Raw genomic sequence first — 14,881 nt, 5'->3', positions numbered from 1 at the left:
TCGCTCTGTATCTTGATCTGCTGGATGCTTAGTTATATCTGTCTATACATGTGTGGTGGGCAAATGTCTGCTCCCTGATCCCTGGAACTCAGCGGAGAAAGGATGGCCTTTTCAGTATTGGAGCCGGATGACTGGAAATCCAAGCAGAAAGAAATTACCATTGACCATCACCTCAGATCTACACAGGAGTTAACGTGAAGCATGTCAGTGACCTGAATGTAGACCTTCATGTAAGATAACAGAGCTCAGTGAAGAAACCAGAGCCAAAAGAAAACATGGTGAATATCTTCAGTGTTGAGGCAGACATGTCCATTAACTGAGGAAAGAAGTTGGTTTAGTTGACTGTACATTGGACTTCATTCACATCAAGGGCCTCTTTTATTAAGAGACACCATTAGATGAGGGTGACAAAACAAACCGCAGGCTGGGAGCCCACGTTCACAGTGGGTACAGCTGACCAAGGGCTCCTGCCCGGAAGGTATGGGGACGCAGACAAGTGAGGGAAGGGCCAGCAGCTCAGTTAGGGTGTTTGGGGCATTTTGATTCTCGGAGGGGAGGGAGTGGACCTCTGTTAACCAGGATGCTCTAGTGGTTAAAAGACAGTCCAGATGTGTAAGCTCGATCCCCTGATTTCTGAGGGGTTTGGGGCAAAGTATTTAATTTCTTATAGCTTGTTTCTTCATCTGTAAAATAGAATCAGTAGCAGTATTTGCCACAGGGCTATGTTAACAGTTAAAGGAGGCCATATGTGTGCTTAACAGGGTGGGGTGCCTGGTGAGTTCTTATCACTGCTGTTATTGTCATCATCCATTAGAGCATTCGTCTACCCAGAACATTCCATCCTTGCAGTATTGGTGTGTTTTCCTACGTGTGGAATTGTGTCTCCGTCTGCCTGTGGAGAGAGAGATTCAGTGATGAAAACTCCGGTTCTCCCCCCAACCCCGCCCATATCTTCTCCATGAACTTTGACCTGAATATTGTTAGGCTTGACCCTCCTGTTCCAGAAAAATATTATTCATTCTTCCAGTTTGAATGGTTCCTAATTTGAATGATTTCTGACCTTCTGTCCTAGAAAACTGTTCCAGCAACCTCGTTGGGAACCACAGCGCTGGGAGTGCCGTGGGGCACGTGGCGGCTGGCGCACCTATGCCCGTGCAGGGGGGGGCTCCCCAGCCAGGGGGGCTCCATACTAACCACGTCCCCCGCCAGTCGCCCAGGTCCCTGCCGGCCTCCACCACGGCAGCCCCAAAGAAGTGCTTCCTGCAGATCTCAGGCATGACCTGTGCATCCTGTGTGTCCAACATAGAGAGGAGCCTGCAGAAGGAACCTGGTAAGCGGCCCCCACTGCTCCGCGCCTGGAGTGCTGCTGTCAGGCGGTCGTGCAGACTGTCAGGCGTCACAGTTAGCAACGTGGGGCGGTGTGTGCGCCCTTTGGCATCTCTACTGACCACGTTTATCAGGAGCCCTGATAATCTGGTGGGCCTTCCCTGGTGGCTCAGTGGTAAATAGCCCACTTGCCAATGCAGGAGACGTGGGTTCGAACCCTGGGTTGGGAAGATTCCCCTGGAGAAGGGAATGGCTACCCACTCCAGGATTCTTGCCTGGAGAATCCCACAGACAAAGAAGCCTGGTGGGCTACAGTCCATGGGGTCACAAAGAGTCGGACATGACTTAGCACACACTTGATAATCTGGTGGCATGTTCACTGTATGTTAGAGGATAGATGTTTCTCTAATGTTCTGGAGCAGTTGGCATTCTGTCCTTTAACGAGTTTTTAGTTTGAGATAAAATGGATCTCCAAGTGAGTTAGCCACGGGGAATCCGGTTTAGAGGTCAAGGTACAGTCATGAGTTGCCTCCCCACCTAGCTTGTCTTGGTAGCAGTCTGTGGTTTTCCCTTCCAAAGCCTCTTACTGCCAAATACATCATCAATAGCCTGTATTTTGTGGAGAAGTTCCAGTTTTAAGTATTCTGCCCTGTTGTCCCCATAAATCATAAAGAGTTGTAAAAACGCCAAAGTTTTGTCCTCTAAACAACATCGGCCATCTGGTTTCTTAAGCCTGAAAGTGGAATGAAAATCCTGTCCCAATTTTGTGTTTGGAGAATGTCTGAACCATGACTCTGCTGGCCTCCGGGGTCACCTTCTGTCTTCCTGCGGCTCCTTGTGACCTCCTGCTCACCAAGCCTACGGTTTCCTGAAGCTCTAGAGGATGGTTCTCAAACTGAGGTGTTCCTGGCGCTCCCCTGTCACCCTTGAGCGGGTCGCTCGGAAGTTACCCTGTGATTCACAGGCCCATGTTTCTCTTCCTCACCTGAATCTATCATTTTATCCCTTATGACATTCTTTCTAAAGCACATCATTCCTTTCATTTACTTGAATGAGGTTTTTCCCGCCCTTAAACAATTTTGTTTCAAATGAAATTACATAGTATTTTATTTTTTGTTTATTTTTTTCACTTGGCGGAAGACAGGACCTCCCTTCCTTAAACTATTAATGAGCAATAGCCGTAGCAAGGTAGTCCGTGGGATTTCTTTTACATTCCTGAAAGCAATTGAAAACGGAAAAGGAGTAAGGAAAACCACTTTTGAAAATTATGTTTTTCTCCTGTGTATGAAAGTGGAGGAAAAAATTACCTCCTTGGTGTAACAGTAATTGCCAGCTGCAGACTCCGTCCCCTGCTTTGAGGTGTACATCCTCACCAGTGTCTCCTAGGACCTGACTCAAAGCTGCCCCTGCCGGGGTGGCAGTATAGCCCAACCTGGGAGTGGGGTGACCCCCCAGAGCGAACCCTAGACCCACTGAGCCAGAGTCTGTGCTTTCACCAGGTCCTCGGGTGATTCGTATGCCCAGTAACATGTGAGGAGCGTGGTTCTAGAAAGGTGGCTCTCACGCTTGGCTGTCCATTAGAACCCCCAGGAGAACCTTAACCTGCCTGCAATGCAGGAGACGTAATGAGACTCAGGTGTGATCCCTGGGTGGGAAAGACCCCCTGGACGAGGGCCTGGCAACCCACTCCAGTATTCTTGCCTGGAGAGTCCCATGGATAGAGGAGCCTGGCAGGCTACAGTCCATGGGGTCGCAAAGAGTCAGACACGACTGAGTGCCTAACATGAAGGGCCAGGTACGGTGACCGTTAGCGCTCCTCCCCAGGTGATCCTCACGCCCAGCCAAGTGTGAGCACCACTCTTCTAGAAACTTCTGGGGGCAGAGGTCTTCCTCTGCTGGCTTGTGTTGAGCTCATCGTCTCCCAGAGGCCTGGCCCGGAGGGTTCCAGCTGTGCCCCGCTGGTTGCAGGGATCCTGTCCGTGCTGGTTGCCCTGATGGCGGGAAAGGCAGAGGTGAAGTACAACCCAGAAGTCATCCAGCCCCTGGAGATAGCAAAGCTTGTCCAGGACCTGGGCTTTGAGGCAGCAGTGATGGAAGACTACACGGGCTCGTATGGCGACCTCGAGCTGATGGTAAGCACGGCGGCTGGGCTGGAGCAGGGGGACTGGGCAGCGCAGGCCCAAGACGGCCTTCGGAGGCCTTCTGACCGCAGCCCGGGCTGTGAACAGGACGCTCGCATATCTTGCTTATATCCTGTCGTTGTTGGGTTCTCCTTTGAAGCCAGTAACTAGGACCTGTTCATTTTGTGAAGGAGTGTCCTCTGTGTCAGAGAGTCATAGGGATGCATCCAGGGTTTTAGGAGGGGAGGAGGCAGTGGTGGGGGAGGAAGAGGGATTAGAGACAGCGGCTGTCCTGAGCTTGGTGTTTCAAGGGAGTCAAATCTGAACACGTCCCGTGAGGCCGGGAGGGAAGCTGGGAGGCCAGAGGGGTGTCCAGGCCATGGGATGTGAGTCAGCGAGGCAGCCAGCAGCCATCCCAGGGGGAGAGGGCTCAGTTGTAGGCACAGAATGGATCTAGAAGGTGTCTGGTGACTAGACTGTCCGCAGGCGCTCGGTCCGGGGTGAGCGCCGGGGTGGTTGCTGTTCCCAGCGCTGCTGGAAGGCGCGGGACGGGGTGGTTTCCTGTCTGCCCACTGTCACCAGCTGTATTCGTCAACAAATCATCAACGACAACAGATGGGTCTAGTATTTCACATATAGTATGTTCACAAGCACTTCTGTGCAAAGCTTCTTTTGTACAAATAAAGGGAGACTTAGAAGGAATCCATAAGCGTTGAGTAATGCTGTTTACCAAAGTGACTGCGTCTTTCTTCTTTGCTGTGTTTAGTCCCTGCTGTTAGTGGTGAGTAAATGTTTGAAGAACGAGTGCTGAGGACACGAGTGGCACATTGAGCTGCTGATAAGTGGTGTTCATTGTAGAGCAAACCCTCCGCTCTGGCTGGGCCTCGGTGTGTGCGGAGGGGCCCAGTACAGCACTCGCTGGGTCACAGCCGGAATCAGCCCTGGTGACAGGAGCAGGGCCCCTCTGAAAACCTCCAGGTCCAGAGGTGCTTGTCTCTACACAGACTACGGTGTGGGAAATCTAGAACAAGACTGTCATTTGTGGGGGCTTCCCTGGTGGTCCAGTGGTTAAGACTCCAAGCGTCCAATGCAGGTGGTATGGGTTCCATCCCTGGGCGGGGAACTAAGATCCCACATGCTGTGTGGTGTGGCCAAAAAAAAAAGACAGTGGGGAAGATGAAAACATTCTTTGGAACAATGTTTTGTTCTTTTTTAATTGCCGTGTTATTTTTTAAGACACTAAGTGGTATCGATACTTGTATTGTCATCACGTGCTCAGGTATTTTATGTCTGTATTTAATTTGTTTTCTGGGAAGTGCTGACCACTGGAACTCAGAAGAAGTGAAGAACTGAAATCGCTTAGTCGTGACCGACTCTTTGCGATTCCCTGGACTGTAGCCTACCAGGCTCCTCCGTCCATGGGATTTTCCAGGCAAGAATACTGAAGTGGGTTGCCATTTCCTTCTCCAGGGGATCTTTCCAACCCAGGGATCGAACCCGGGTCTCCTGCATTGTAGGCAGATGCTTTTACCATCTGAGCCACCAGGGAAGTGATACTCAGAAGAGTTAGTCATCTGGCTCACTTGATGCAGATGACAGATAGCTGACTCACTTGGAATTCCTTTCTCACACTGGTGCACACAGCCTGGGGTGGCAGAAATGGATAACCAGGACAGGGCTGTGAAAGTCCATTGTTACCAGAGCTGGGAGTCAGGCCTCAGTCCTTGCATCTACTTAGTGATTGGTCTCCTGTACCTGAGGTAGGGAGGAACCACTAGTTATATTCCCTGAAGGGGAATATATTCCCTCTGGGGAATGTCTGGGGTTAAAATGTTGCGCTGGGGGTTTGGAGGCTTGCACGTTGGGAAGGAGGACAGAGTTCTTGTGGTTGCCTGTTCATCAGCTCCCTGTATGCCTTTGATGGAGTCCTCTGGATCCTGGGTCAGTGGGATCTTTGTCATCCTTTGCTGCAGATCACGGGGATGACCTGTGCCTCCTGTGTTCACAACATAGAGTCCAAACTCAGGAAGACAGACGGCATCACCTACGCCTCTGTGGCTCTCGCCACCAGCAAGGCCCACGTGAAGTTTGATCCTGAAATTATTGGTCCGAGGGATATTGTCAAACTTATCGAGGTGAGTCATTCATCCAAAAAATTTTGCACCCACCTTTTTAAAAACAGTGATTTATAATCATCATAGAAAAATGAGCAAAATATGGCTAATTAAAAAAAAGAGAGAAGATCAGCTAGTATAATATATTGATAAAATCCTTCAGATTTTCCCATGGAAATAGGTGACTTATTTTAAAATAAACTACGAGGGTTTAGTAAATATCAGATAATCTGAGATTGAAAATCAGTGAAGTGGGCTTCCCAGGTGACTCATTGGCAAAGAACCCACCTGCTAATGCAGGAGTTGCAAGAGATGTGTGTTTGATCCCTGGGTGGGGAAGATCCCCTAGAGAAGGAAAAGGCAGCTCACTCCAGTATTCTTGCCTGGGAAATCCCATGGACAGAGGAGCCTGGTGGGCTACAGTCCATGGGGTCTCAAAAGAGTGGTACACTACTTAACAACTAAACAACAAGAAAAAGAAAAAGACATGATTGTTTTAATTTCAAGTAGTCCCTGAGAAACAGCAGCGTCACCAGGATTCCTGGTACATGGTGTTAAATCGACTAACTGTGAGAATTCCCTGGTAGTCCAGGGGTTAGGACTCTGTGCTTTCACTGAGGAGGGCCTGGCTGGGTTCAATCCCTGACTAGGAACTAAGATCCCACAAGCCATGCAACACAGCCAAAAAAAAAAAGAAAATGACTGTTAGTAATTTTTAATATTATTTACACCTGTGCCAAGTATGTGCAGATGAAATGACTGTTGGTATTGGGAAGAGTTTCCCTGCATTTGGGCCTTCTTTGCAGCAGGAGGGTTCAGTCATTTCTCCTTTGGAAAATCGCTCAACGCAGTTACATATACCTCCACCCCATTCCTTCCTCGCTTTGTCCATAGACATTCCATATCCTCTCCCAGGTCTGTGCTGTATCAGAGCGTCAGTGGTGATCTGGCTGGGCTGAGACAGTAAAAACTGAACCAGATGAACTCATAACAACTAATGGTGAAGCTTAGCAGGGACTGTGGCTTATGAAATGAAACATTTCAGAGCAGGCTTTAAGTTGTGTTAAATTTTTCTTTGTGTGTGCGTGTGTGTAAGAGAGGTGTTGTCTGTTGTCTGGCCTAGCAGAGCTCTTTGACATGCAAATACTGTTACTGCTGTTGATATAGTGCCTTAATCTTAGAGGCAGACAACTCAGCTTCTTTATCAGATGAGGAAGAGAGATCCCCCAGAGAGGTTCAGGGACTTAGATCCCCCGCACCCAGCTAAAGGTTGCAAGACCTGGTACTCAAACCCAGATCTTCCAGCTCCAAGCTCAGTGGGCATCCAGTTTCTGCCATGCCGCAGGTCTTATGGAATGGTGATGATAAGGCACTGGTGAGGGAGAAAGTTGACAGATGCAGTAATGATGGGGAGTGTTCAGGTGGAGCTTGGAGCGTATCTCTGGTACCCTTCCTGTTTCTTTTTCTTTATTTTAAAAGATAATTTATTTGGCAGCGCTGGGTGTTAGTGGTGGCATGTGGGATCCCTTTTTTAGCTGCAGCGTGTGTAATCTTAGTTGTGGCATGTGGGATCTAGTTCCCTGAGCAGGGATTGAACCCAGGCCCTCTGCTTTGGGAGCTTGGAGTTTTAGCCACTGGACCACCAGGGAAGGTCTCCCCCACTTCCTGTTTAGAACACCCTGCTGGCCTCTACCCAGCTCACTGTAGCTCCCTCCTTGTTTTTACTTGGGGAACATTGCCAATGTCTGGCCCCCATTCCTGCATCTCTGGGGCATCATTTCCTGATATAACTAGGCCGGCATTAGTTGTGAAGGATTTGTCTTTAGATGGCCTTACATGCTCTTCCTCCTACTGTAACTTTTAATTTTTGCATAAAATCCCAACATCAGAGTCCCCAGGGCCCCTCTTTCTATTGTGCTGACTGACAGGACATTTCCTGACAGCTTTTTCTGTGTAATTTCATAAAGGGAATCAGAAATCTAGTGATCAGATCAAATAAGGCAGAGAAGGGTGGAAGAGAGGAGTGAGGCAGCCAAAGACCTGGGTGAGATAATCCCTGAAAAAACCACAGATGCTGTTGGAGCCACGGTCTGCTCGGCAGGAGAGCCCGTGCTGAGGGGTGGGGGACCTGTGACTGGATCCAGCACTTTTGATGATGCTGTGGCTTTGGTCGGGGGTGTGACCTCTGACCTGCAGTTTCATCCTGCAGAGGTCAGTGGCCGCTGCCCAATTCCCCAGCTGATACTGGGGAGTCTTTCACTCACAAATCCTAAGCTTGTAACTTGGCATCCATCAGCTCGGGTCAGGCTCAGTCACCTCCCAGCGTCCACTATCTTTGCTGACAGAAGGATCAGGTGTCACTATGGACGGCATCTGTAGAGCGATGTGGGGACAGAAGTCATGAGTCCTCAGAGGCAGTTGTAGGTTAACCTCATTTCCAAAGATGTAAAGTGCTTTCTCCCGATGCCTGTTTTAACCAAGTGCCTTCTTTCTTGTTTCCTCATTTTGATAACAAGGAAATTGGCTTTCGTGCCTCCCCGGCCCAGAGGATCCCCAACGCTCATCACTTGGACCACAAGGTGGAAATAAAGCAGTAGGTAGAACAGAAAGGATAAACCGTAGCCCTGCCTATGGGGCTAGTTCTCCCGGGACCTCCCCTGCTGGATTCTGTGCTAATCGGGGTCCCTGTCACCACCCCTCTTCCCGCCGCCGCCTCCTACAGCACCTTCTGCTGAGTTAATCGCCTTTACCTCGTAATGTTAATCCTTGACAACAATACTGTCCCTCGGTACCTTCTGCTATGATAGAAACGCTATATGTCTGCATTGCCCAGTATGAAATGCAGCCACTGTGACTCAGGAGATACATTTTTAATTCCACTTCACTTTAATTTTAGTTTAAATAGCTACCTATGGCTGATGGCTAACAGATTGGATAACACTTAACGTGTGAGTTTTGAAGAAAGAACAGTAGTGGCCATAGTCTGAGGATGGTCAGCCTCTTTGGGGCTGAACTCTCAGCTTTTTCCGGGCCTTGGTTGCCTCACCTGTAGATTGGAGGTACCACTTCGGCCACGGGCAGACCAGGGCTACGTCTAAACACCCCTGGAGCGTGCTTGCAGGAGATGTAGACCTTTGATGTCCCCTCGGATGGCCAGTAGGGAGCAAGCCCTGCTTCCACTGTAGCCCTTGGTGGTCTGTCCCAGACGTGGGGCAGAGGCAAGTCTCAGACCAAGTCCTCGGGAGGGGACCAGCCTGGAAGCCAGGGGGCAGGGGGAGCCTGACCTGTCCGTGTTGCTGCGTTGCTTTCCAGGTGGAAGAACTCTTTCCTGTGCAGCCTGGTGTTTGGCATCCCCGTTATGGGTTTAATGATCTATATGTTGATACCCAGCCATGAATCCCAGTCCTCGTTCCTGGACCACAACGTCATCCCAGGACTGTCCATCCTGAATCTCATCTTCTTTATCTTGTGCACCTTTGTCCAGGTGCGTATCAGGGGCTGGCAGGAGGCACACCTGCCCGGCATGCCTGCGTATCGCCAGCAGCTGCTGTCCTCTTAGCATGCTGTCAGTTGCTCCAAGTGCCTCTTCATTGCCTGTTACCCCACCACCCAGCCCGTTGCTGATTTTTTTCTATCTTACGGCTGACACTCAGGGCCTAACACGGGGGGACGAGAAAGGACCTGGCTTCACGGGCAATTCACAGATGACCAGACTCCCCCGGAACAGCAGCCCTCTCGAGGCAAGGCTTGGTGATCCAGTGTAGCATGTTTGCTTTTTTTCCGCTGAATTCACGGTTAGAAGCAGCAGCTGGACCACCCTGGAGCTCTTGCTGCTCTTCCATATCTTGTCTAGAATGACCGAGACGTGGTCCTGAGGAATCATAACTTAAAGGGCACAGCCCTCGTGTTATGTCTACCTTGGGGACCACATTCAGGAACTAGCTGTGTTTCTGGTGGGAGACGTGCCTTCCATTTATTTTGGAATATAAAATAAAACTCCTGACTTAATATTAGACTTAATACTAGAATATTAGAATTAATTCATATTAATTAGGACTGTCTGGAGGCAAGTATTTGTAGGCTGAGTTTGTTTTTTTCCAGATCTTCACCTGTATAGGAAAAACACATTTACATGCATATGTCTGTGTGTATCTGTATTCACATACGACAGACATAGGCCTTTTTTATAGCTGAAACAGGCTTATACTAGACACACTGATCTATAACTGGCTTTTTCATTCAACCACATACTGGGTACATCTCTCACACCAGCGGCCTCTTCAGGGACCGCATAGCACTGTGCCCAGTATGAACGCACCATGATCTGTTTCACCATCTTCACCATCCACGGACTTTTATGCGGTCGAGTCCTCTGGGTCTTAAAGGTCTCGCATGAGCATCTACTCCTGTGGCCAGAAGTCCTCTGAGTGAGGAAGTATATTTCATACGTGTCAGTTCTGGAGGGCAAAGGGATGTCTGCATCGTGGGTGAGCCCAGGGTATTTGCAGTCCCAAGAGGCCCCGTCACGACTGTCGCTCTCCCCCACCACCTTCCAGTTCCTCGGCGGCTGGTACTTCTACGTCCAGGCCTACAAATCTCTGAGACACGGGGTGGCCAACATGGACGTGCTCATCGTGCTGGCCACGAGCATCGCCTACGTCTACTCCCTCATCATCCTGGTGGTGGCCGTGGCCGAGAAGGCCGAGAGGAGCCCCGTGACCTTCTTTGACACGCCCCCCATGCTCTTCGTCTTCATTGCCCTGGGGCGGTGGCTGGAACACGTGGTGAAGGTAACTGCAGCCTCAGGTTAAAGGCAGAACTCTTCCCTCAGAAGCACAAACCTCAGCTCATCTGAGCACCGTGGTTAGAATTACTCATGCCACGCCGTCAAGGGCACGAAATGTGAAACCTACATATAATTAGGTGCCCTGGCCGCTAATCTCCAAACCAGTCGCTACTTCTAAAATCCCAGCTAATCTGGTTAATTATTAAAAGCCTTTGTTCAGGCAGCTCATGCAGTGGAAAGAACTCTGGCTTTCGGGTCAGAGGTCTCATCGTCTCTTGGTAAATAACCGAGCGTGTGGCTTCCTGGATTAGATATCCACATTCCCACTTCAGGGTTGTGCCGTTCTTACCACCCTTGTTCCAGATGCCAGTGCGTTCTGTAAGAGAATGGAACGCGGGTCCTAAAAAAATTAGAGCGAACCTAAAAGAAAATGGTACCATTTCTTCCACCTGAAATGTAATCCGCAGGACTTGGTGGCACCGGACCCTCCCCGGGCAGTGGGTGAGACCCATCCTGAAAGCCTGCAGACGTGCGGAGGGGCTGTGTCAAGGGACAGCCTCTCCTTGCAGGGTCTTCTCTAACCCCGGCCTGGGTTTGCACAGCTCGGCTTACTGTCGCTCACACTTCACGTTCTGGTTGTCTCTTAGAGCAAAACCTCAGAAGCGCTTGCCAAACTCATGTCTCTGCAAGCCACGGAAGCCACCGTCGTGACCCTTGGTGAAGACAACATGGTCATCAGGTAACCAGCACTGTCGGAAGTCCTTGATCAATTTATGTCAGCGTGTGTGCTGCGCGGCATACACCCGTGGTGTGCAGGACGGGACACACGACCTCGCGAGGGCCGGCGCCGCCACAGCAGAAAGATCCCGCCTGTCAGTCCACTTCAGCAAGCAGAGCATTCACATGCCAAGATGAGCAAGGCTTCAAGGGGGTGTATGTGTGCTAGATGCCAAGTGAGAAGTACAGAGCAGTGTGTCTGGAACTTAGAAGGAGAAGGCTAGTGGTGGTCAAACAGAGCTCCCCAGAATGTGGTGCATGAGCTGGGTCTGCCTCGCAAGATTTGGAGGATTTAGACAGGCTAAGAGATACGCATTCAACTTGATACTGAGATAGGAGTTCAACTAGCCAAAGAATAAAAATGGGAAAAGTGTCTTTTTTTCTTTAGAAGGTTAACTGCTAAGTCACTTCAGTCATGTCTGACTCTTTGTGACACTATGGACTATAGCCCACCAGGTTCCTCTGTCAATGGGATTCTCCGGGCAAGAATACTGGAGTGGGCTGCCATGCCCTCCTCCAGGGGACATTCCCGACCTAGGGATCAAACCAGGGATTGAACCTGTGTCTCTTACATCTCCCACATTGGTAGACAGGTTCTTTATCAGTAGCACCACCTCGGAAGCTCTATGTATAAGGTTGGCAGATATTAAAAACAATAACGATTATTGTCATTATTGCTGGGATTTATATAGCATTTACTGTTTGCCAGATGCTATACTAACATGTTTGTGTTTAACCAAAAGAGAAAAAAAGAAAACCATTATGAGGAAGGAACTCCTAGTACTCTTATTGTACAGACGTGGACACTGAGGTTCAGGGAGGCTAAGCAACGGGCCCAGGGTCACACAGGTGTTAAGTAGTTGGAATTAGGACAGAACCTACACTGTTAGTTCCAGAGCCCATGTTCTTTACAGTTACATATACTGACTCTTGGGCTCCCCAGGTGGCACAGTGGTAAAGAATCTGCTTGCCAAGGCAGGAGATGCGGGTTTGATCCCTGGGCCTGGATGATCCCCTGAAGGAGAAAATGGCAAGCAACTCCAGTATTCTTGCCAGTATTCTTGCAGAATTCCTTGGATGGAAGAGCCTGGAGGTCCATGGGGTCACCAAGAGTCGGACATGACTGAGTGACTAAGCGCATGCACACACAAATTGAATCTTAAATCATATTTCATAAAATGGGCATTTTTACAGAAAAAGGCTTCTGTATATCTTCGGTCAGCCTCATTTTAATGGTTATTTCTTGGCCTTCTTTGCATCCCAGAAACCGCTTTGGTCCCACCACTTTCCCCTTTAGCCTGTGATCTCACTTCTGACTTCAGGGAGACACAGAACTTCTTCTGCAGGTTGCCTTCAGCTCCTGTCTGGTTTCCTCATCTTGCAGTCTCTCAGGCCCCTCCAGTCTTCCTGGTTCCTCCACCAGTTCCTGAAATTGCTTTTGCCAGAGACATCAAATCACGTCCATGAACCAAATCCCACCGTTGCTGTCATTTAATGCTCACGTCAGCCTCTCGCCAGCATTTCCCCTCCTTTTCTGTCCCTTTAAAACTTTGTCTTTTTCTTTTTTTTTATTAAGCTATCGCCTACCTTCACTGAAGAATATGAATCCCAAGTGTAGGACGTAATGGATTTTACACATACTTGCGTTGATGTCCACAACGTCCGCATGTTAAATGCCATGGGGTGGGTGCCCCCTCCTGTGGGCCCTTCTGCCTGCTCAACCTCTCAAGATGGGGTGTCCCAGGGCCGAGGTCTCTCTTCCAGCCACGCTCCTGGGGAAGCTCTTACCATTTCAGACTTTCGATTCTGTCTGTATTTTGACAGCTTCCCGGTTTGACCTCTAATCTCAGCTCAAATCCAGTTTCTCACTCCCTACTCTCTGACTCAATGGATATGAGTTTGTGTAAGCTCCTGGAGTTGGTGATGGACAGGGAGGCCTGGCCTGCTGCAGCCCATGGGGTCGCAAAGAGTCGGACATGACTGAGCGACTGAACTGAACTGAACTCTCTGGACTGGCCACATCTGTGTGGAAGTCAGGCGAGCATCTCTGGTTTACCATGTGAGACCACAGACCTCATCTCCTCTCCTCTTCCCCTCCTTCTGTAGCTGCTTTCTCATAGGCATCTCCATCTCATTAAACGCCTTCTCATCCACCCAGCCGCTCAACCTGAAACTAAGAGCTCGTGCTTGCTTTTCTTAGGCGTTCAGCACATCCGCACGTCTTTCTAACACCTTGTGCCCCCAAAGCTCCTGGGTCTCTCTTCCCTCCATCTTCAGCCCAGGCCATCTTTCGCTTGGGAGGCTTCCATAGCCTGACTCCTCTCTCAGCTTCTGTTGTTGCCCCTGCAGCCCATTCTCATGCAGCAGCCAGAGACATGACTTGAAATTGTGAACGGGTGTCACTTTCCCACTAAAAACCTTACGTCCAAAGCCCACACTTTGCTCTACAAGACCCAACATGGTCCGGGGTCTGTCTGCTTCACTTAAACCCCTCCAGTCCTGCCTGCAGGCTTCCTGTTTCTCAAAGGCCCCTTCCATCGGTCTTTGTGTTAGCTGCTCTTTCTCTCCTAAATTTTCTTGTCTTAGTTGCAGTACATAGGATCTAAAGTTGCAGTATGTGAACTCTTAGTTGTGGCATGTGGGATCTAGTTCCCTACCGGGGATCGAACCCAGCCCCCCTGCACTGGGAGGGTGGAGTCAGCCACTGGACCACCAGGGAGGTCCCTCTCCCTTGAGTTTTCTTTCCTTGTATGTTGGGTCCTCTTGTCATCCAGCTGAAATGTCATCTTCAGATGAAACCTGTCCCCTTCCCTCCTCCTCCCCCACTGCTGAAAACAGCCCTCCAGTCACCTTGCTGTCAGTGTAGCACTTGTTTAAGTCTTGGAACTATCTTGCTGGTCTGTTTGCTACTTGGAATTGACTTCATGAGGGTTGGGACTTGGCTGTCCTGCTCACAGCCATCTCCCCAGGGACTAGGACAGTGCCTGGCACTAAGCAGCCACACAGTATTGATTCAGTCTGTACACAGTAGATAAAGTGATGACCTCTGCTCAGAGTAAAGCCGGCGGAGTGTCCAGAACCCGACCTGGGTGACATGCCAGGGTGGCGGGCTCCCACACATGGCCCCAAGTGTAACCTGAGCGGCTTCTGTTGCAGGGAGGAGCAGGTGCCCATGGAGCTGGTGCAACGAGGTGACATCATCAAGGTGGTCCCCGGGGGCAAGTTTCCCGTGGACGGGAAAGTCCTAGAAGGCAACACCATGGCTGACGAGTCCCTCATCACAGGTGTGGACTCGGTCCCTTTGGGTGGGCGTCAGCACCCTGCCTGGGCCCTGGGGACACCGATCGGGCTCCTCACGTAATGTTGGTCTCCTCCCCACCTCTAGGAGAGGCCATGCCCGTCACCAAGAAGCCTGGAAGCATGGTAATCGCCGGGTCCATGAACGCCCATGGCTCTGTGCTCATCACCGCCACCCACGTGGGCAATGACACCACCTTGGCCCAGATTGTGAAGCTAGTGGAAGAGGCCCAGATGTCCAAGGTACTGAAGGAATTTTAAAAGCAGTATAACTTCAGCTCCCTGCTTTTAGAAATTATTCCAAGAGCCCCACGGAATCAGGCAGATTTTATGGAGTTAGAGAGATTGACTAATAACTGTAGTTGATGAGGGAGCTAGGAATCCCAGCCCTTGTCCACCCATGGCCTCTCTATTTCTTCAGAGATTGTAACTTCCCGCGATCTTGGTGTTTTATTTCCCTA

General features: G+C 50.0%; 1 protein-coding gene across 5 annotated transcripts in view; it reads left to right on the top strand.

Annotated features, from left to right (window-relative positions):
• The window catches only part of ATP7B (ATPase copper transporting beta), a 78,831-nt gene that overhangs the window by 46,536 nt on the left and 17,414 nt on the right, over positions 1 to 14,881 (top strand). For all 5 annotated transcript variants that reach the window (XM_043891745.1, XM_043891744.1, XM_043891743.1 and 2 more), the window contains 9 exons: positions 1,073 to 1,330; positions 3,295 to 3,458; positions 5,420 to 5,581; positions 8,077 to 8,153; positions 8,873 to 9,044; positions 10,117 to 10,350; positions 10,994 to 11,085; positions 14,280 to 14,407; positions 14,509 to 14,663. In XM_043891745.1, the coding sequence (XP_043747680.1) occupies positions 1,073 to 1,330; positions 3,295 to 3,458; positions 5,420 to 5,581; positions 8,077 to 8,153; positions 8,873 to 9,044; positions 10,117 to 10,350; positions 10,994 to 11,085; positions 14,280 to 14,407; positions 14,509 to 14,663 (1,442 nt within the window). The remainder of the gene's footprint in view (positions 1 to 1,072; positions 1,331 to 3,294; positions 3,459 to 5,419; positions 5,582 to 8,076; positions 8,154 to 8,872; positions 9,045 to 10,116; positions 10,351 to 10,993; positions 11,086 to 14,279; positions 14,408 to 14,508; positions 14,664 to 14,881) is intronic.

The sequence above is a fragment of the Cervus elaphus genome, chromosome 30 (genome assembly GCF_910594005.1).
Source record: "Cervus elaphus chromosome 30, mCerEla1.1, whole genome shotgun sequence".
Lineage (NCBI taxonomy): Eukaryota > Metazoa > Chordata > Mammalia > Artiodactyla > Cervidae > Cervus > Cervus elaphus.
The sequence above is the reverse complement of the archived record's forward strand: the minus strand, read 5'-3'. Positions and strand labels throughout refer to the sequence as shown.